This window comes from Lycorma delicatula, chromosome 11 (assembly GCF_047948215.1).
Source record: "Lycorma delicatula isolate Av1 chromosome 11, ASM4794821v1, whole genome shotgun sequence".
Taxonomy (NCBI): Eukaryota; Metazoa; Arthropoda; class Insecta; order Hemiptera; family Fulgoridae; genus Lycorma; species Lycorma delicatula.
In genome coordinates this window covers 62792499-62816994 of record NC_134465.1, presented here as the reverse complement: position 1 = coordinate 62816994, position 24496 = coordinate 62792499, and the positions used below count along the sequence as shown (strand labels likewise).

The following is a 24496-nucleotide window of genomic DNA, read 5'->3' as shown; positions in this document are numbered from 1 at the left end:
AAAGTATATATTTTTTTTGCTTTTGACATATATATATATATTTTAAAAGAATGTACTTTTACTTTTATAATCTATAATAAATGAAATGTATCGTCTCAAAAAGACCTATTCAGATATATATATATGGAATCAGAGGAATATTGTTGGGTGAAGCATATAAGGAAGAGGGAGAATGACTGCATGGAGGTTTTTGAGATCTGAATATGGAAAAGTAAGGTGGATAAATAAAGTGAGAATGAGGAAATAATAAACAAGAAAGATGATTTAAGCGGGTAGTAGAAAAGAGAAAAGGAAACTGGTTGAGATATAAACTGATTAGAGGAAGTGGAATATTAATAACTGCATTGGAAGGTCAATAGAAGGCGAGAAGGAAGTGAGGAGGAAAAAAAGAAAAGTTAATAGATGAGATGAAGATTGGAAACTACAACAGGATGAAGGAGAAGGCTTAGGACAAAAATGGATGGAGACAGTTGATAGCACGAGGGATCTATTGCTATTAAGAACACCAGATGATAATGAAGACTCAAAGGATCATGATACAACGAAGTCTAGCAAAAAATCACTTACTGAAATGTGATTGTTGGGTAAAGTTAACTAAGAAAAAACACAGCTCGTATTTGCTAAAAGAAATTGGACTTTAATTGAGAAAGAAAACAACTGAACTTATGTTAAAGCATAACCTTAAATTAAAATGAAATTATGAAATAAACATAACTTAATTTCACATAAGAAATATCAACTGAAATCAGCATATCAGTAATAATATTATTAAAATGAGATTTACAATTATAAACTTAGAAAAACAAAACATCAATAAACATAGTATGACTGGAAAACTATTGCATTACTGACAAATGCTGTAATATTGAAAAATTAGCAATGAATAAATGTCATTAACTTAGAAAAATAAATTACAGTAAATCTTAATTGGTACTGGCCTTTCCTGATTTGTGAACAACAAACTTAGCATTAAATAATTCAAACATGTAATTCTAGTTTAATGTAGAAAAAAGGCCACAATAATATTATAGTACAAAAAGAGTTAATTACAATAATCAAATTGAAACAAATAAACATATAAATAGAGTTCCTTTACTAGTAAGCTTTCTTGAAAATATAAAATACAAAGTCCTAAAACATAATTGCACATCAGGAACAAATTGTTTTAGGTTAATTTTAGAGCAGTAATGAACACAGTTCATGAATAGAAATGGATTAATCTCGGCGATTAACAAGATATAAGATTAAATTGTAGAGTTAATTATCATAACTACAGAATTGAAATTAATAAAACACGTGAAATAGGTTGCAGCTGAACAATGACACAACCTTATGTAAGTAACCTGTCGTGACTGTACTTAAGTGAAATTGAAACTTGAAAGGCGTAGATATGATGAACTGAATGTTCCACAAATATTAATGATAAAATAACTGTTTAACGTAATAAATGATGAAAATTAAACTTGCCTGTAGCACACCAATATTAGTAAACGACGAACTCGTAAATGAAGGTAAAACGAATACATACAGTAAATTCATGGGGGTAGTCCGCCGTGGTGTATCAGGAATACAGTGGTGAGAGTGTGGCTTCGAGGTTGAGCAAGACTCGGCATCTGAAATGTATAGCAACAAGTTTGAAAAAATTCTGCTTCGCTGAAATTCTAATAAGAAGCTGGAGAAAATTCGGCGTCGACAGAATTGACAGCTTGTAGTAATTGAAGCACTTTCAGGAAAAACGAAATATAGTGAATTTGAAGAATAACTGGTCTATTCTGGACTGCGTTTGCGTTGTACGAAGTAAAGAAGTGAAGTAGGTCAACACACCAAGAAAGTCTGTTCTGGACAGCAACTGTACGAAGATAGAGAGAAGACCGAGTCCTGGGTCAGCACACTACGAAAGTCTAATCTGGACAGCGTTGTACGAGAGGGAAAGAGAACGATCCACAAATGGTGAGAGTAAAATTTGAACTGCAACTGTAAGAGATAGAGAAAAGACCGAGTCCAGGGTCCGCACACTACAAAAGTCTGGTCTGGACTGAAGAAAATGAGGGCGTGAAGAGTAGAGGGGGAAACAAAGAAGGCGATAAACCAACGAGAGTATGTGTGTGTGTTGACAACAAGAGCTAGTGTGCTGGTATTGGTAAGACAAGAAAATTAGCATAGACGGGAAGTTTGGGTAAGAAACAACATATCGAAAAATTAATATTATAAGCAAACAGACCATTAAAAGAGTTATATAAAACTGATAAAAATACTGAAGTACGAATAAGTACAGGAAATGATCGCAGACAAAGAAATGTATATTTCTAGGAACTTGACAATATTAAAATGAGCTAACAAAAAACAGTTAAAAATTAACGTGGTTAAATAGAAATTGCTTTTATGAAACATTGCGACCACAGCAGATGAGATAAAAACAAAAAACATTATTGAAAATAAAAACAACTTTACGGCGTAAACAGTGATCATATATATATTGGTTTTGGTTTTCCTTGATATTTTAGTAAGGAATTTATATAAAGACTTAAAATTTGATCAGATGATTTCTATACGTGCAACATTAACATCGTTAAATTTTTTTAAATTATCTGCCTAGGGGCAAGGAAATAAGAAGATAGGGGTCATTGAAGTAAAAATATGGGTAGTTATATTAAAGAAAAAAGTATGGCGATCATATCAAAATTAGGATATTAGGTGTTTTGCAAATCTTTATGCTTCAGGGCTTCTAAACCATTCGTGACCAACCTTTTTCAATAAGGTGCCCTTTTTTGAGTGTTGAATCTTAAGAGTGCCACTTTCATGACCCAAGTTCTTTCTACTGTCTTACCTTTCCTTTATTTTTAAGCTTATAACTTCACTTACGTCTTAAATGATAATTTTCTTAACAGACTTATATTTTAATTTTAAATATTATCCTAAATATTGCATCTGACAACAAAAAAAAATGAAAAACTATACAAAAAATTTTTCCATTCAAAATAACTTTTAATCAGATGGTTATGGATACACTGGTAGCATATTTCATGTTAGATATATTTTAATTTTGTACTGTACAAATTTATGATGCTAATGCAATGTTAATAAAAAAATTATATAGATTTATTGATTTAACAATAATGAGTAAAATATTTAATTTTGCAATGAATTATTGACAATTGAATATTAACATTGCTACTATATTACAAAATATAAATTGTAAAAAATTAATTCAAACATGTACAATTATTACAGATTTAAATTACAGTAAAACTAATAATGATAATTAATTCAGAAATAACATCGTACAAAAAATTAATTTTTCTACAAAGTTGTTTTAAGGAACAGATTATTTCAACAGAAAGGAAACTATCTCTAATGAAGTTTTTGAATTTACAAAGTCTTTACAATTTTATTATATCTGAGTTGATTTTTGAAGAAGGAAACAGTAACAAGTTTTTTTTAATAAAAATCAGTTAGCTATGATCAGAATTAATTTTTTATTACATTCATAATTATAAATAACTGTTTACAAACATTTGTGGAGCCAAACTTACAACAAAATTTCAGAGCAAACTCATACAAATTTGGAAAATCAGTAGTCGAGAGAAATTTCCAAAACTCATTTTCATTACCTGGGATTGAGATTGCTTTTTTAAATTTACTTTTAAAAACATTATGGTGCTGAAGATCAGTTATTTATAATATAGTTTACAAATTCACCACTTGATAGTGTTGCTATATTAGTTTCTCAAAGCGTGTACATGAATGTACATAAAGACAGACATTGATTTTGTTCCAATATTCAAAAATTAAACAGAAATATTAAATACTGAAAATTGTGTTTTTGTTGTTCCATGAATGTTGTCTTAAGATAAACCTTGTTGATATTTTAGTCCATTTATTCATAGTTAGTTATTATTTCTGGTTATAAGATTATTTTGTATTGTTTCTACATACATTTCTTTGTTATATTTTTTACTTTGTTTCTTTGAGTTTTGGTTTTTTTTATTCTGCAATACCAGGGGCTATTGAAGCCTAACCCAATCACGGCATTAGTGAATATTTTGATAATGAGTATTAATTTGAGTGAATCAGACAATGAGGCACTCAATAATATAATTGATGATGAAAATGATGAACAATTGGAAGACCTTGATTACTTGGAAACAATTGCTCCTGAACAGCTGCAGCCATTATCTCATGCGTACCAAGAACTTCCAGAACCAAAACACATGCCACCCATGGGATCTCCACCAATTGTGTAATTAATTTATTTTTCACTATAACTCTGTTAGAACTCACTGCTAAAGAAACAAATCGCCCTGCAAAGCAGTTTGTAAATAAATCTGCAAGAAAGTTTAGTAGCTCAATGGCTAGAAGCAAAAAACGCAGGTAAAATGATCCTTGTGGTAAACCAAGGTTGAGGAAATTACCAGGGAAGAAAGAAGCAAGATGATGTGTGTGCATATCAGAAGGAAAAAACAAAGCTCAATAACTGTTTGTACCTTGAGTAGTAAAGGAACATGGGGAGTCTTTTCCTAATCATAAATATTAACAAAACATTTCAAAAAAACTAATATCTAGGTAACATACTATCAGGCTTCCAGAAGCCATAATTTTGTAAATAGTGATCCAATTTTCATAATTTCTTTTATCAAGAAATTCATGTAGATATTTACATTCATTAGTGCATTTTTGTAATTGCTAATGACTTTTTAGAATATAGAAAAAATAAACATTTTATTAAATTTGACCATCCAAAACTAAAGTTTATGATAAATAAAAAATAAAAACAGTGTAAAATGTTATAATTTTTGGCGACAATCATATTCTGCAGGATGTTTTTGTTAAGTGTGAATTTTTTCATATTTTTAGATTGAATAATGTTCGATTTATTAATGTTTTGAAATACCACTACATAACAGTTAAAACTCCTGACATTTTTAGCACATCCCAGTTCAAAATGCTTGATGGCAAAAGGGTTAACAATCAGAATGACCATGAAGGTTCAGATTTTAAGTAAAAATTTTGTAAGTGGTTTTTTAGTATAATCTTGTTATACAGTGTTATTTGGCCAAATTTTGTTTTATATAACTCTTAAAGCCTCAAGGTAACGATATATCGTACATGAGTGCTTGTGCTAAAAGTCTCACCCATACGATATATCGGTATGTAGTTTTATGTTCATATATTTCTTTACGTTACCGCTACATAGCTCATATAGTATCTTTTCTTAAAGCTTAAAATTCGTAGATATCATTAGTTTAGGTAGTTTTCATTTTACGATACGTTTTTTAGAAAATAATCGATTTCAAAATTCCAATAATCTCTGATGTAAACAGAAGTGTGTTCCGTACATTCATTGTTATGTTTTGTTTACTCCTTGCGTTTAAAAGGGTTTTTTTAATAGGTATTATAATATTATTTTATGAAATTAGAGTTTCAATTATAGTGTTAGTTGTAGTTTTAGTTATCGTGATCCGTAAAATATTCAGATTTATTCGTTAGTTCGGTGTTTTTTTTTCTACAATGTCCGGGCCTAGTAGACATCTTACCGATGCAGAAATTTATAACTTTTTTGTTGATGATACTGTTAGCGATTTCGAATTATCTAGTGACAGTGGGGCTGAAGAAGATGATGAATTAATCACAAGCGATAGTGATGGAGATTCAGAAGAAGAAGAGGCATACAGAAACATTGAACCGGTAGATAATGTCCCTCTTCCACATCAATTTTTGGAACACCCCGGCCCAAAACATATGCCTAATCCAGGTTCCACACCTATAATTTATTTTTATTTATTATTTACACTTAATTTATTTGAACTGATGGTGAAAGAAACCAATAGATCAGCCGATCAATATTTAAATGCAAATAATAGAGATAGGCTGTCTGAACTATACCGAAAATGGAAAATATTACCATTTCTGAAATGAAATGTTTTATAGCTTGCATACTGAATATGGGGATAATTAGAAAACCTACTCTTAAGAGTTACTGGAGTACAGTATCATCACAGGCAACCCCTTGGTTTGGTAAAATGTTTTCAGCGCACCATTTTAGAATTATTTTGAAATTTCAAAGCATAAATGTTACAAAAAAATGGTAACACAAAAATTTCAATAACTCTGTAAATAATATGAATTTTTAAGTAAATTTTTTTTTATTTTGTTCACAAATAATTTTGGTTTTTAGAAACAGTGATAGATTAGATATAAATAGCAAGGATTTTTTTCAAATAAAGAACAAATTCAGTATTTTTTTTAAATGAAAAAAGTTGAATTTTATTTTTTAAATAATAATCAAGGGTGTAATACCATTTTGGATCATAGCACCACAATCTACATAGTTTACTGAGTAATTACAATTTTTTTCATAATTTTATCATATGCATTGTTATTTCTGTGGCATTTCTACCAATCATCTACTTTTTCTGAAAAACGTGCTTGAGGCCATAAGGTTAATCTTATATATCATTTTATATAGATGATTAAATGTAGTTTATTTGTAATTTGAAATTGAAAAACCTGAAACAAGAAGTAATTAACATTATACCACAAGGAGTAATGTGTAGTCATGTTTACGTTGTGAAATGTAGTTATGATAGAAGTTCTTATCATACAATTCTTACCCTGACGTCATTTCTGAAAAGGTTTATATGAATCAAAAGATTAATTAGAAAATTATTTTCATATTCTTTGATTATTAATTGTAATATAAAACTTTATTTTTATTTTTTTTGGTTTTTTTTGTTTAATATAGGTCTCCTAATTTGTGTACGAGCTGTTATTCAGTATTTAAACATCAAAAGAGGATGGAGACTTTTATCTGGTTCAGCTCAGGAACGACTTCTGTTCTTTTATTAATGTTAAATGTTAGAAAAGAGAAAAAATTACTGTATGTATATTAATTATTAAATTATTATTAATAAGCTGATTAATGGAAAAATACTCTATGAACCAGTATTTACAAATATATATATATATATATATATATATATATATATATATATTTATTTTACTACATATATAATGTGATGTTGCACTCATTGATTACTAGGAATCAATATTATTATTATTATGCTATTATTATTTTTTTATTAGAAATCACAGAAATTTACAGTTATTATCACATCAGTGCTGTTATTATGAGTAATAATATGTCTATATTTATTCATCTATTTTAGTATATTTTTTACTAAAGTAGACTTCCTTTTATTAATTTTTTAACAGCACTAATATTTGTTCCGGTGAACTGTCAGCTGGTTAAAATGGAAACAAACTAAATTAACAATTCAAATTTATTTTTAAAATGTAATACACTTTTGTTATTTACAATTAATATGACTATGTAATTTTACAGTGGATGATCATAAAATTTGTAGAATGTTTTTATAGTTTATTTAAAGCATTTAGTTATAAAATTAATCCTTGTTTCATATATTGAAATTCAGAAAAATGTTTACAGACTTAAAGTGTAATAATACTTTGTTATCCGATGGGAAAATTAATTATAATATTATGTCGCAGTCATTAAATACCATGAAATCATGCACCGATCTCACAGTACACCTCCATTTGTCATTGGATTTGAGTTTGAGTTTAATTTCTCCTGTAGACTTTTATACCCAGTAAAATTAAGTTACTGTAGAGCTCATCCACTAATCTTCTAAATTGTCTATTTGCTTATTACAACAAACAAAGCACAAGGCTTTTAAAGCACAACGCATAAGTAGGTATGTGGACAACATGCCTTGTCTTGGCTGTCTAAACCGTTTAACCAGAATAATATGTGATGTGCATTTTGGCCTCAGTTTCAACTCCATATAGAGAAATAGAGTGTATTATTGCACTGTACAACTTCGTCGTTGTTCTGTCTTACAGTGCTTTTGATTTCAATAGGGGTGCTACTGCATGTAAATGTTATGAACTCACAATGGTCCTCTTTTTGTTTTTGATTAGGTTGTTTATAAAAATCTTCTTAGGCATCTGACTTTCCACATACATTTGAAAGGCTGCAATTAAAGATCATAACATAAGTATTCTATTTTCCTTTCATCAATGCTAAACCAGGCCTCTTATCATTTGCAACTGGCCATTTTTCATTTAAATTAGTTCTTAGTTATACTCCAATAAAATTTCAAAATTATCCACATCTACTGTAATATGATAATTTATTTCACTACCTTTCCATTTATCCTGTCTACCTCCCTTATTATTTTTTCTGAAATTATATGAATGTAATTATTTCTTCTACTGTAATTAACAGAAAACTGTAAATTTTCCCTAAGCTGTTGTCGAGAGAAGTAGTGGCATGTCAAAACAGCTAGAGGCTCAAAGTATGCTGTACAAAATTACCTTTCATATCAAAAAAATCAGAACCAAATTTTCACGTCAAAAAGGTCAATGAAAGGTACATGTTGTCCAGAATTCATAATTGCTTTAAAGATTGTTATTGGTACCAAATTTTTAGCAACTTGGCAACAGCACGTGAAATTTTTAACAAACAAAAGTAGTTATTTAATAAATATATATATATATATATATATATATATATATATATATATATACACATATATATATACACATTAAGTTATTTAAATTAAATTATTGTAGTCCATATCTCTGTATGTAAAATCTAGCTCAATATATTATTCAAAACTTTTATTCAGTCACTCCACAGAATTAAAGAACATTCTTACCTTACTTTTTTTTTCATTATAGTGCTTTCGGAACATCTTCCATCATTTTTTATTAAATTTGACTTTTTTACATTTACACAATAGATAACATGATACGTTGAAATTTATAAAACAAATATTTCTTCAGTCAATAAAAAAAAAAAGGAAATTTTTTAAAGGAAATATTTGTTTTATAAATTTCAACGTATCATGTTATCTATTGTGTAAATGTAAAAAAGTCAAATTTAATAAAAAATTACTGAAGATGTTCCGAAAGCACTATAATGAAAAAAAAGTAAGGTAAGAATGTTCTTTAATTCTGTATTTTTTGATTTGGGTGAATAATTTTTATATCATATAGTTAGCTATATACAGTAAAACTTGGTTATAACGAGATTCAAAGGGCCGATCAAATGTGCTCATTACAACTGAGTGCTCAGTACTTCTGAATTGCCCTCTCTTAGCTGGAAATTTTTACGCTGTCATCTATATATTACAAAAATTATACGGTATACCTAAGAAGAAGCTGTTTTAAAATAAAATATCGATGTGTTTTGTATTATAGACTAACAAATAAAATTTAGATGTAGTACAACTTTTAGATTCTAATACGTTTTGCTTTTAACCAAAACTATTAGCGTTCAATGAATTAATAAAAAAAAATGGTAATAAATGGTAGTACTTATTTCTAAACTGAAAATTTTGACTACTGAATTTACCAGTGGGGGTAAGACAGGTAAAATTTATCCTTAACCACACCACTCTTCAGACTTTCACTTAAATCATTGAAAATGTGCTATAGAGTTCGATGAACCTGTTTGGACGGATCATTATTTGTCCCATCTTTCCTAGAATTTTGCAAACAGAAAAACCCAAGTAATTAAAATAGCTACCAGCCTTTGTAATACCGGATTGGAACTTGTACAATACGTACTTGAATTGTACATACTGTATAAGGTCCTGTTACAAATCTTTTGTTCACCCTTCAGACCCGACCTGAACAAGCCTAAGATAAAATGTCACAATCTCTACATATAAATCGTAAATGAAGAAATGGAATTTCCCGTGCGTTGAGATTATTTGGTTGTTATTTAACTTTTTTTGAATTACAGTATTTTAAAAAATGAAAATTCTCGTAATAACAAAGTTTATAATACCTCACTAAAAGCAAGTCAATTTATCATTAATGAGATAGAAAACCAAACAAATCCCGGTATTTTGCTCGTTACAACCAAGTTCTTGTTACGAGCGAGCTCATTATTCACGGGTTCGTGTGTGTGTGTGTGTGTGTGTGTGTGTATGTTGTTGTTGTTGTTTTTTAAATAGTGTATAATTGTAATTTTTTTCTTAGAGAATGGCTATGGCTATCCATTACTGGTCTAAAAAGGATCGTCCCATAAATTTACTAAAATTATTTTAATTAAATTGGCACTGCTTAATAGAAGCATCCTTATTTACAACACCAAAGATCCTATTTTCAATTACTGGCCAGAATCAGAAAGATGTGTAACAAGTCAATCTAGAGACTGATGACTGCAGTAGTTGGTGTAATTAAAAATAATAAAACTATTTTATTTTATTAAACCAATATTTTTGGAAATTACTAGGAGACAAAGAAGACCTAGGACAGGGATTGATGAGATGATATTTTTGAACTAATATTAACTCTGTTAATCAGTTTTTAAATAGGAGTAATACTGGTTGAAAAAAAATAATTTTTATTAATGCATTTTAAATTTTAATTTTTTTGTACTTTTTTTTTAATAATATTGATTTTAACCATTCATACTTTTTTTACTGCTGTGATAACAGATAGCCCTCCTGTTTTGCTTGAACTGTCTAGGCAAATGCATTGAGCCAGTTTCTTTTTAATTTATACACATAGAGCATGCGTATTCATGTCTGATATGATTTATATAATGTGTAATTACGTATTGATCTGAATTAAATAAAATTTATATAAAAAATGTTAATTTTTTTTTTAATTTTCAAAAATTTCTATTAACTATTTGTTCAACTGGAAATACTTGATTACTTAATCAAGATTACAAAACTGTTGTATGTTAGGATAAACCAATTTAATTGATTATGGCTAAAAGGAAGTCTGCTATACATATTCTACATACTATTTTGATTATTAATGTATTTATCTGCTATATAATTTTAACTTGAGCACTGTCTCAATTATTTTTATTATTATTAACTACAAATTGTAAATATTATAACGATTAGATATATGTAATATAATACTTGGTGTTTTGATAGATGATCTATTAGATTTGCTCTACAATGTAAAAGTATAAGTATACTTTTACATTTTATAAGTGTACTTTGTGCATTTTTATATGTTGTGTAATGTATGTTATTACTGATAAATTTCAAAAAATAAAAAGATTAGGAGTGGCACAGGTCTGGATTAGGTGATTCTACTTCATCTCCAGTGAGCAGTATATGTAATTATATAATATAATTTTAATAAGGGAATTGCTAATTTTTTTTAATCTAAAGACATCTCTGTTTTTGTGTGAATATATTTTTTTCCAATTTTATAAGCTTTATTAACTAGTTAATTTATATCAGATAGATCATTCAAATATAATGTTATAGAATTTATGGTTCTAGAGAAAGATTTCAAAAAAAGGTGGTGTATGGATAATCAGAAGTTTTAAATAGAATTAATCTATTTGAAGTGTTAAATATCTCAGTTTATAGTTTTATGTAGATATAAAATATAGGTATCTCACTCATCAGAGCTTTTTTTAGCCATTCACTGCAATTCATCATATGTTTAAATAGTTATGGCACTGTATCAGACTACATAAGTCCCTGATTATCAGTGCCATATTTGTTTCATTTAAACCTTTTTACTATGTTTTAGCTATAAAAATAAAAGATATATTACAAATTCTTGAGAAAAAACAAACTGTTTTGTATTGAATATTTTATTAAATTGTAATAGCATGTCAAACTTCTGTTTATATCTTAGGTTGACATGTTTGAAATATTTTTTTATTTCTTTAATACATCACCTGAATGATTTTGGGTATTTTTCCATTTTCTAATTTGTATTAGCTTGATAGGTTCTCAAACTTGTTGTACAGTGTGTATGGTTTTCAAACTGGATGCTTGTTAAATATAAATTTTCTGTTTATTTATTCATTCTTACATACTGAGAATTACAACTGCTGTCTTGAATGTAAAGACTGTTTTATTATTTATAATTAAAGCTGTATACCTTAGCTTACATCTCTGTTTATCTTATGTGATGTTACTTACTTCTCATTTGTCGTAATGATTTAAAATTCCCTCATCATACTCCTTTCCTGTCATTCCATTAACCTACTGTTACAGCTTCTTTCAATTTTTCCTCTTCCCTATCACTTGCTGCGCAAAATGTTTTTCAACCACTTAAACAGATTGATTTCAGCAACACTCAGTCAAGATTATGTGATGGATGACAAAACATCCCATCAGAATTTTTCCATTAATTGTATAGCTGCCAAATGTAAATGTGTTATTAGACTACAATACTTCAACATTATATTATTATCGCACAGATATTTTTTCCACCATTCCAAATTTATTTTATTCATTATATTAATAACTACATAAACAATAATAAGGGTATGAATTTTAGTTGATACCTGAGGGTTAAAAATATAATGCAATATGAATGAATTTCATAGGAAGCTGCTATGTTGATGGTTTTATTCATTTTAAATATATGTAACTTGCACATAAATGACCATTGGAAGAAGTGGCAAATAATAGACTACAACAAACTGTTTCTACAAATGATCAAACTTTAAGGCCGTTAAATGTGCTGAACCTCCACATAAATTATTGGTTGATAGTTACCTTTGAGATGCCATATTAAATCTCGTTATTATGCTGTATATTTTCCAGCCTTTATTATTCTTTATCGTAATAGGCCCAGAAGCAATTAGTTATACATAATTATTTGTGAAATTTATCTAGATTATTGGTTATTATCAGGTTATATGAATAATATGTATCTACCATAAACGGTTTATTCTTCTTCAGTCATAATTTTGTATTGCTTAACTCCTACACACTATATAGCATCTCTGTCTTATTTTCCAGAAGATCGAGATTAAATATCGGATTAGGCTGTCAATAGTGTTGATACTTGCAACAGCCTTGAACTTCCTCTCTCTCTTAAATGGTTATAATTGCACATTAGGATGGATGCTTAATAAAGACGCTCAATTCATGGTAATGCAAGGATCTGCTAGAAAGTAAAGAATGTTTTGATGTAGAAAAATCAAGATAAAAATTAAATTAACAATTTTTATTTTATATTTACAAAAACCCTTAAACTATGTTTCAACATAGCTGTTACACAAATTCTAATATTTGTCATTCTAATACTTGGCAAATTTTTGTGTAGCACCATTTTTTCTGTACCTTCTTTGAACACTTCTGCTGCCAAGTTCTTCATTGATATTCACAACTTCTTTCAGATCATTATCATCATGAAAATGTCTGCCTCCTAGAAATTCTAACAAAGTTAATAATTGTATGAAGTAAAGCTCATGAAATTTCAGAAAAGCCACTGTGTAAACCATCTAACATGAAACATCTATCCTCCTGCACTTTCTCAAACTTTTTTCTTGAGTTCTTCAGCGATGAGGTAGGGTTGACCAGAATGTTCATCTTCGTGTACATTTGTTGTCCCTCGTTAAACATAATGCACCATCCTAACCGATGCTTCATTCATTACACAATCACCATAAACTTCCTTTGTTTGTCTGTAAATTTCTTTGAGCCAAAATGTTTTTGCAATCAACTATCAAATAACAATTCACACTGCACATTTGGCAGGATTTTATATTTTGTTGTACATTTTAAATGCTATTTCTACCGATTTTGTGTAGAAAAAATACAGATGTCTGAACAATGTCTTGCAGTTTAGCTTGCACTGTGCTTGTAGTGGAGGGAGATCAATGATATGGCCACAATAGCTGGCAGGACTGGAGACATGTGCCAAAGTCAAGTGTTCTTTACTTTCTAGGTGACCCTCATAACAATATTATAACATATCAGTATTCTTTTGATTAGTTTATTGTACAAGTTATTTTTAGCTTTTACTAAATTTATGTATAATTAAAATTAGTTATTCTACTAAAAAAGAGTTTTGTAATATTGTTGTAACATTTGAATTTTAATTTACGTAAACTTGAGTTATAATATTTTCACTAATTCTTTATAACTTTTCGATAAAATTTATTTAAAAAGATCTACACGTACACGCAATTATTAAACTAAGTGTTGAAGTTTGTTCTCTTTTTTGAGTGAAAAAATACACATCAGTCTTTTTTAAATGCTTATGCATTTCACATAATAAATATATTTGAGTGTGATTTTTTGTACCTACTTACATCATTATACTGTTTAATGAGAAAGTATTATTTAATATTAGATATTTACATAAGACTATTATTGCAATTAGTTTAGTTTAAAATACTAATTTATTATTTTAGTATTACTACACTACTTTACCTGTTTTATATATATACTTATTATTAAGATAATTAATTATATTTAGTAATTGATTGTAAAATAGGATTATAAAATTTTACTTTATTTGTTAATATAATTGTTTTATTTTTAAACATTGTTTTATACATGTGGAAAATTTTATTTTAATTTTTTTAACCATACAAGATTTCATATGTCATCTCTTTGTATGTTATTACATCATGATTAAGGCTTATTAAAAAAATTAATATGGTAAAGTATACTTGTTGGAATTTACATACAGTAAAACTCAAGTTATCATATTATTCTTGTGGGACCATACATCAGACCAATGTTTGCTTTGAACTTCAGGTTACATCTTCTCAATAAGCATTTTACTCTAATGAATATTGCTTATTGTTGAGCCTTGTTCCTAATAATTTTCCACTATTGGGTCATGTTAATCCCTAAAAAGTCACCACTTCTGGTGACAGTTGACTTTTGAACTTTTTATATAAGGTGATTTTTGATGATCATTATTAGAGCAAGCAAAATTTTGTTGACAGATATCCAAACACACTAGGTTACACAATATTGTGAATTGTTTTGAGATCCACCGTGTACAAATTTTATGAAAGTTAAGTCTACTGTAGACTATTTTGTAATTTGGACATGACTAATTTATAGAGCATTATCCACTTTATAAATAATTACTCATTTGCGTTTAAGAACCATGATGCTTGCACTCGTTATTGTTGGTGTAGACAGGTAAGCTCCTTTTTATATAAAAAGCTTATACAACCATTTTTTGATTTTTCAACCAACTCGGATAGTTATAATTCATTGTGGTTAAACATTATTACCTTATGCCAAAAAGTATTTAATAGATTTTGGTCTCTTACACCTTCCAGTCACAAAAATCCAATTACCGAATGCTGTTCTTTATGTAAAAACAGAACCATGTACTCCAACCAGATTAGATTACACTTAGAGAAAAAAAATTGTTACCTGGACTATTAGAAGTGGAAATGGAAAACGGGCTTATAATATAATAAACGTAAAAAAATAAATGCATGAGCAGAGGTGATGGAGGGGAGATTTGGGTGGTTGAAAAAAGTATCCAATACAAAAGTTGTAGATCAAGCAAAAATCTACAAATTTTTAACATAAGCTCAAAATTTCTGACAAAAATGTGAAAATCCTTTTAATTTTGACGCAAACTTAGTGAAAGTATACGTTTCTGTGTTTAAATAACCACAAATTTTTTCCCCTCTAAATGAGTTATTTCAATCGGTGTAGTGATTAATATTATAGTTGCAAGAATAGAAGTGACTTATAAACTTCAAATTTACCAAGAATTGTTAAATAATACTACATCAGCATATAAAAACTTCAGTATTGCCAACAGAAACAAAAATTTCATTACATTACAGAAAATGATTGACTCATCTTCCTATTTACTAAGTCCCTTATTTAGTATCTTAGTATCTCTTGTATTGCTTTCGTCAAGATCATACTAAAATCATCATCTTTGGTTGTAAATTGAGAAAATATTTTAAATTGATTTGGAAAGTGCTAACACACTCAGTTCGTTTTTGTTAAAAGAAACTATTAAAAATGAAAATAAATATAAAAATCATCAGAACATTAAAAGTGTCGCTACAAACCAATAAAAAATTGAACAGTTAAGTTTCATGTACAAAAAATTAATAGGAATTAGGACAAATTTTGTAAGTTAGAATGAGTTACAGTATTTTTAAAGATTATTTCAAATTGTTCTAAAATACATTGTATTATATGATATTATAATTTCTCCTTGTTTAAATAAAATCTCCTTCATGCCAGCCATTTTTTCATGGTGGTGGAGAACTATTAACAGTCTGAAGGAGCCAAATCTAGAGATAAGGGATATGCGGAACAAAGTTTAAACCCTAACTCTATCGCAGACACAACTGCAGCGGCGTGAGCAGGTTTCTTATTTTGATGGAAAAGGACTTTTTCATATATATTTTTTTTTTAAAAACTTACAAACCCTGCATTCATGTTTAAATTCAACATAATAATCCTTCAAGAAAGAAAAGTGTACCATAAATGCAGATTTATAAATCAAATATAATTTTAAAGGGCATACTGTAAGAAACATCGAGCTCAAACAAAAAATTGTATTATAAATTCTAGGGTAATGTACAAAGTCGTCATTAACGTTTAACATTGTAAGTTGGGAGATTAAGAACAGAAGGATTATACATAATATGCGCCTCAACCTCGAGTTTAGCTTTTTGCAATTAGAAAGGTGATATATACTTATACCAACAGAATAAGGGTAGCTGATTCCTGCTATGATATGGAAAGTATGGAAAGTTATCATAACCTTTTGGTTTTGGCACTTAAAATTCATACATACATATAATGTAAAAAATTAGTGCAACTTAAGTAATGTGTTTAACTCACATTTTACATATGATTTGTATATATTTCTAGTATCTTTCAATTATATTGCTTATAAGCTAATTGTACATTTATGGTACAACATTGATTATATCCAGAAGAATGACTTTTCATATAATGAAGACACAGAATCTGTTATGAAAAATAACAGATACTATGATGTACTGTGGTGCAAGGTTTTGTGAAGTGTATGCTTCATGCCCTCTACAAGATTACAGTTAAGTCCATGGCGATGTTACTAGATATGTTTTTTACCTTTCATCTCCACTGCTGCCTACGTGTTGTCTCCACAATTACAACTCATACATGTTAATGATCACTCATTTCTATCAGACTAGCCTTTTTTTCTACAGTTACAGAATTGCTGTATTAATCTGAATGTTATTCAATTGAACGTTATATACACAAACACATGGTTGCAAATATTATAATTTCAGAAATATTCTATGAATGAAAACATCATAAAATAGATACTTTTAAAACTTTTTATATAAAAAATGGTTCATTTTTACTTAACCTAGTTGACTTTACTTTGATTACTCTATTCCCAACATTCCTGGATTGCTTCATTCAAGATACTATGTTGTTCACCTGTAAATTTTCTTTTTTTGAGTCTATTAACTCAAAAGATTTAACACAGGTAACACGTTAAGCTGTGCATCTGCTGCAATCTCATGTTTTCATAATGTTTGAAGCATTTCTAGGAGTATAAGCATCTCAACCAGAGAATAATGGGGCTGTGAAGATGTTGACATCAAGGGAAACATATGACGAAGTCAAAAACAGCAGATCCTGTCGTTTATATGTAAGCATGAGGGCAAGTGGACGGTGTCTAAAAACCAGTCAATATTTTCTAGAGCATTTGCATGCACATGAAGCATGAAGCAACCATTATTTTAAACTCAAAGTACTTCTTTTTTTTATGACGACCACACAATTGAACCTTCTTTTTCTGATGACCATACAATTGTGGGGTTTCTCAAAATATTTCTTGATCTCTTAACTTGTTCTTTGTAAGAAAATCATTATGAACAATTCCACCACTCGCATTATTGAGTCAGTTTTGCTTCATTCCTAAATACTGGTCTTTACATTTCAAACACGCATTGATGACAAATAGACATATTCAGTGTTTTCACTAAATTGCAGGCAATATTATTTGGTATATTAATTAAACAGTTGTGAGAGTTTACTAGACAAACCTCAAACCTGAATACACAGGAAAAAACGATCAGCTCAGTTCCAATTCTCTGTTAATTCAATTATGTGCACAATTGTAAACAGAACAAATTTTTTTTAAATTTATTTAAAAAGATTTTTTTTTAAATTATTTGTCACAATTTCAAAAAATTGTTATATAATATTTTATGTGTGCTTTAAAATTGTATAATTATTAAAATAAAACAATAAAATTTGTGTGCAGTTAATATATCCTTTTTAATTTTTTATTTAATATTTAGTAATGAAAAGAATTTGTGAAAGATGTACAAACTCTGTTCTTGACAGAGTAAATATGTAAATGAATAAGTATTACACCTTTTGCAGTCTCTAAATGATTTTTTTTTTTTTTAAGTATAATTAAAAATATATGAAATTTGTTAAATCTGAATGACAGCATAAAAAACTTTTTATTTTTCAATATCTGCAAATATTAATTTTTTCTTCTTCATTTGCTATGTTAATATTTATAACGAGGCATATTCATAAAGTAAGGGCCGTCAGCTTATATAAAAGTATTTATACAATTTAATGAAGGAACGTTAATAAAATTCTCATTTCAAACATCTGTGTTTCATAGTATATTTTCTTATTTATTATTTACTGTATATTTTCACCAGCAAAAAATGTAGAGCTGAATCGAATGCCTTGTTGAAATTACAAAAAGTTGAAGATGGAATATTTTTGTTTTGTATGGAATTTAAAATATTTTTCAAAAACTGAAAAATTGCTGTGTCAATAGACAATGTTTAATCAATAATTTGCTAAAAAAGTCATGCTAATAAATCATGTTTTTCAAGAAATGTTAATAGTCAATATTTCATTATTTCTTCAAAAACTAAAAAAAATATGGACATTAACGAAAATAACCTATAATTTTGGAAATTTAGTATTGAAGTTTTCTAAGGGTAGGAATAACAATGGAAATGTTGCATCAACTATGAAATATTGTTAAAAGATTCATTAATTAAATTTATCAGAATGATAATAATATCACCTATAATTTTTTATAAAGTACTGATAGGAATTTCATCAGTATCCATTGAATTATTTATCCCTTATATTTAAAATAAATGTTAACTTCCTGGATGTCAACAAGTAAAAATACTGACTCATCACTATTCAAAGTGAATGCTTTTGTTTGACATGACTTAGTGTTATTGTTATTTAAAATAATGGAAGAAGTAGATTGTTAAATTCTTCTGCTATTTGAACAGAGGACAAGGATAGATGAGTAATTTTGATATTTTTGGTGAAGTTATATGACGTATTTATTTCCAATTTTTTTTTCTGTTTAGGCTCCAGTATTTACCTTTCAGATAATACTTTAGAGGATGATCTGTGTGAGAGTAAATGAAGTGTAGTCTTATAAAGTCTCAGTTTGACCATTCCTGAGATTTGTGATTAACTGAAACCAACCACCAAACAACACCGGTATCCACAATCTGTTTTCAAATTCAAATCTGTTTAAAAATAACTGACTTTACAAGGATATTGCCAAACCTGCTTTCACTTTTTATAATTGCGCATATAGTTTTAAATTTATTGTTTGAATTAAATGTTAAATTATCATTAGGAAAACTCACTGGTATATACTAAATTAGGTATATAGTTACTTTTCAAACGCACTTTACTATTAATGAAGTATCAACTGAAATGGGTAAATCCAATCCTATCTGTTTCCCATCCAGTGACTGTAGAAAAAAAAATCCATTCTGGGTTCAAAGTAAAAACTTATTAAAGCCTTGTAATAGTTTGCAATAACTGAAAATAATCTTTAAAAAAGAATGACTTTTAATTCTGGAGCCCTATAGTTTATTATTTATTTTCTTTGACAGCTAGAGTATCGCCTACTTACATTTACTAAAAGATGATTTTTGTAATGTGTGAAATCTTTGATCATATTTTTTAAATGAAAGGCACAGAGAAGCTATTTATTTATCTTGAAGATGTGTATAGATATTATTAATCAGTTCACCAGATCACTTAAAACCTCATGACAAAGTTATAAATCAATATATTTATATTATAATTGGCTTGCCAACTAGTTTACTGATTTCTTGATCTGCTGATCTGCGGTTCAATACCTGACAAAGATATGACATTTTTTCTTTTACCTCGTTCCCTTTATTAAAATCCACAGTTAGCACATGAGAGGTTATAAAAATAAAAGAATATATTTTCATTTTTTCTGTAAAAACACAAATAACTCAATTTTTGTAGATAGGAGAGAAAAATAATTAACAAATATTAATAAATGTTTTTGATACATTAAACAAAACACAGTATTATATGATACAATATACAAATTTTATTTTTTATTACAATTTTTAAGACATGTTTCATTACATAGCCACTACATTTGCTGACCAGCCATAAAGTATATTATTTATCTAACTACCAGAAATTAAAAAAATACGTTATGTTGGCTACTGTTTCACTGAACACAATTAATTATCTTGCATATAAAAGAATATATAATCTAAGTAATTTTTAACATTACTTCTAAGAGTGCCAAGAGTAATGGAATGTGTTTCAAATATATATATATATATATTCTTGAATGTGAAGGAACTTAATTTCAAACCCAGCCAATCACAGTTCACCTTTTTTTCAGAAAAACAAGAAAAGTGTTATACCCAGTAGTAGGTATATGAGTGCTGATTATTTTTTTATAACTCTTTTATTTGTTACCACCCACATAAAAGTGTCCCAGAAATTATTTTAAAATTGTAAACTTTTAAAAAATATTAATTAAACCAATTTTATGGTTAAAATGAAAAGTTTTTAATAATTAAAAATTTTATAAAATATATACTTCTAAAACTTGGTTTGCTTCTGTTTGTTTTATAATTTCATCTAATTATAATACAAATAGTTTCCAAAATGTTCAAAAGATTTAAAGAAATCATTTAGAAAAATGGAAATCACTAACTTATTCCTTGTAGATAATAACCAATTTCTTGTATTACACTACAGTAAATTTGCTTTTTAAAAATAAAGATAAAATTCAGAGATATGAAATCATGGAAAGTTTTCTTCATTATTAAAATTATATTAATATTGTGTATATTAATTTATGCACTTGTTTGTATTTAATTATGTTATAATGTACACTGATTTTTGTAAATTATCATTTTAATGAACTGAGTGGAAAAAAATTATAGCAATTGGTATTTCATTTGAAATTTAGAAAAAATATAAATAATTGGAAAAATAGTGTTTTAAAATTGAAATTGAAAATTTGGTATTCAAGATGACACATATAATTATTTAGATTAGATTATATACCATTGTTATAGTATTACTCAAACATGTTTTAATATAAAATGGAATGCATGCAACCACTCTCACATAGAAAAAAAGCTGCTTTCAAAATATTTAAATACATGATTCCTCTAAATTTTTGAAAAATTTCTTGTACAATGGATAGAAAATATATTATTATAAAATGATTTACTGGAAGTATATACCAAAAACTTTAAAAAGTGACTCATTTTAAAGTAATTTCTTTATAAGAATTTACATTATACAAACTCATTTTGCTTTTCTAGAATCTAAATTTTTATTTAATGTAACTTACTTGAATATAGGATGACATTCCATTTTTTAATTTAACTTTCAGAAAAAATATTGGTTGAAATGTTTTTCTTTTTACCAAATAAAATTTTACCTTCAATAAGAAATTAATTTTGAAATTTAATTTGCATAACTATGTAATATTATACATACTTTTTATTATATTAATATTTTATTATACTTTTTATAATATTATACATCTTCTTCTAGGTGAGTGTTTACAGGTATAAAAGGCATCCATCTCTCACATCCCAACCGCCAAACTCTTCTTCCCGCCAACTTTCCTTCTCCAAATTCCTTCTCTCTATTGCCTCCATCACTCCAGGCATCAACTGCCTTGGAGGTCGTCCTCCAAGTTTCCTCCTCTCTCCTGGAGACCATTCCAACATCCTCCTAAGCTATCTACACTCTTCTATTTTCCGAAATTGCCCAAACCATTGTAGTCTTCTTACCTCCAAAATATACTGTACCAGTTGCCCCAATTCTTCTTCTGATATCATTTTTCATGCACCACATTCTAGAAACTGCGCAACTCCTGCACAGCACATTCATCTCCACATCTCAATTTCCCAATCAGCTCCATCGCAGAGTCCCGTGTGACGTTTACCTTCTTCCGTTAACCGCTGTCGAAACGCCACTGCAAGCCATCTAAGCGGCATGCAGCTACATTCCGCCGACAGTGTCGTATGCTCATAAAAAAAAAATGCCTCTGTCGAACTGCGACCGCACCCCCCAGGACAAGGAATTCCATGCCCGTTGGCAGCGGCCGCAACTCCGCCGATGGCTTATCAAACATTCATCTCCACAGCCAACACTTTTCTCTCATCTCTTTATCTAATTTCTCAAGTTTCTGGCCCGTACAATAAAATGCTCTCAACAACACTTTTGTGCAGCCTAATTATACTCAGTTGCTTTCCATATCCATACACAACCAGACTACCATAAACAACTGCACTTCTGGACAGCCATCCGCCCCAAAGCCATACAATGACTTATATCTTTTATATTATTTCCATTCTTATTTGCTTAAATTTTATATTTAAATAGCATCGTAAAAAAATTCCTTTAATTGTTTACAAGATTTTTAGTAAGAAATATTTTAGAAGAAATAATGATTGCAATTTTAAAATTTTTATTTAAATTGTTTTTTATATTTTCATGAAAAAAGAATTGCATTAAAAAATTCATTACTTAACAAAAATTCCTCACAACATATGAACACTTGAATTGATGCTATCATCACCATTACTGCCATCTGAAAATAAAATGTTTTCTTTATTTGATTCTTCCTCCCACAGAATATCATCTTCAGTTTCATCTAATTTATTGCTAATGCAACATTTTTAAAATTCTTATCTAATGCTATCTGGTGTTATCAAGTCCCATGATTTAATAAACCACCCACATAACAAGCTCATAGAAGGATTTTTTATTCTTCCAATAGGAGTTAACTGATGACTAATTACTTCACTTCTAAGAATTATAATTTTTTTAAAGATTATCTTTAAATGGCCTGTCCAAAACTGCTTCCAGATCCTGTAACTGTGAAGTCATATCTCCAGGTATTGTAACTAAATTCATGTTTAGTTTTTTTTACTTCCAATTTTAGAGTTTCAGTAAAAATGACCCTTGAATGCATCTAATATTAACATGGCTCATTGTCTTCTAAGACCTAAGTTACTAGACCAGACCATTTTAACCCAATCTTTGACCAAAGACTCATCCAACCAATCTTTTTCATTAATTAGGTACTTCTATTAACAATAATAACTGATGATTATTATTACTATAAATATAAATTGTATTACATTCCTCATCACAAATAAAAAACAAAAATAAACCATGAAACAATTTAAAAGCCTGTTCAAATCCAAACATAAATCAGCCATGCATATAAGTTGACCCTCTCCATTTTATGGGAGAAGATTTAGGAAAAATCCAACTTATGTGGGAAAATATGTTAATATTGATGGTAAGCCAGTTCTGTTTGTAGTAATTAAATGTAGGATTATTTAAAATCATTTTTAAGTTTGCTCATTAACTGATAACATTTTAGTCAAACTAATTAAATACAAAACTATTAATTTTTTTTTTTTTGACAAGGGTTGATCTGATATAATTTTGAGATTAATGCTAGTACATTGCGAAACCATAGTTTGTTTCTCACTTACAGAAGTATAATTTCTAATAAACAGTCCACTAAGATTACAAGGTTTCTCTTATTTACACAGTTTATAATATGGTGTGTTTAATATTCTACGTAACTATAACTCAGACTTACTGAATTTTGTTTTTTTTTCTTTAGAACTATGAAAAATTAATTTTTTATTATTCAAACAAATAAACTTTTTTTCTTATAATAATATAAATAACAAAATTTAAATTTATGAAGTAATTAAATTAATACAAAAAAATTACATTTTATTGCACTATAGCACGAAAGAAAATTAAAAGATTTGTAATCAAAATGTAAATATAAGAACAATCATAACATCAAAATAAATAAAACATAACATCAAAATCAGATTAATATTTAATAACATGTTTAATCTATTACCAAAAAGAAAGAAAGAAATGAGTAAAGAATAATTGAAATCACTGAAAATGAAAGAAAAACAAAATAAATTATCATTATTTTGCAATTCTAATAAAGTGAACTAATTTATTATTCAAGTCTTTTATATTCTACTTACTAAATAAACTATAAAATTTCTAACTTAAAAACATAAACTTAATAAAAACATAACCAATAATTGATATTACTAATTAAAATTAATCTGGAAACTTAATGGAATATTTTGTTACTTATATTGGTAGCCCTGATATACAGTTGAATCGAGCGTCATTCACCGCTAATTTAGTTGCACGTGGAGATCAGCTGATGGGTGTTGCTAACTTATGTTGCTCTATCGTTAGCGTTAGGGTAACTATTGCAATAATTATATCAGGAAATGTTTGTTAATTTAATCGTTTCACAAAGTTTTATGTTATTTATGGTAAGTTTTGTTTGTTCTATTTTAATAAATTATTTTGTTTCTTATAAGTGTTATTAAATAATAGTTTAATAATGCCATAAACTGTTACATAAATTAATATTAATTACTTAATTT

The 24496-nt window shown here is 28.0% G+C and overlaps 2 protein-coding genes across 3 annotated transcripts in view; both read left to right on the top strand.

The window, feature by feature from the left end:
- Nucleotides 1-18616, top strand: part of Ndfip (Nedd4 family interacting protein) — a 49831-nt gene extending 31215 nt beyond the window's left edge. The window contains exons 6-7 of the mRNA XM_075378672.1: nucleotides 6743-6877; nucleotides 12765-18616. Coding sequence (XP_075234787.1) covers nucleotides 6743-6846 — 104 coding nt within the window. The 3' untranslated portion in view covers nucleotides 6847-6877; nucleotides 12765-18616. The remainder of the gene's footprint in view (nucleotides 1-6742; nucleotides 6878-12764) is intronic.
- Nucleotides 18617-24169: 5553 nt separating this feature from the next.
- Nucleotides 24170-24496, top strand: part of LOC142332554 (uncharacterized) — a 194852-nt gene continuing 194525 nt past the window's right edge. For both annotated transcript variants that reach the window (XM_075379009.1, XM_075379008.1), the window contains exon 1: nucleotides 24170-24382. The gene's annotated coding sequence lies outside the window, so the exon portion shown is untranslated. The remainder of the gene's footprint in view (nucleotides 24383-24496) is intronic.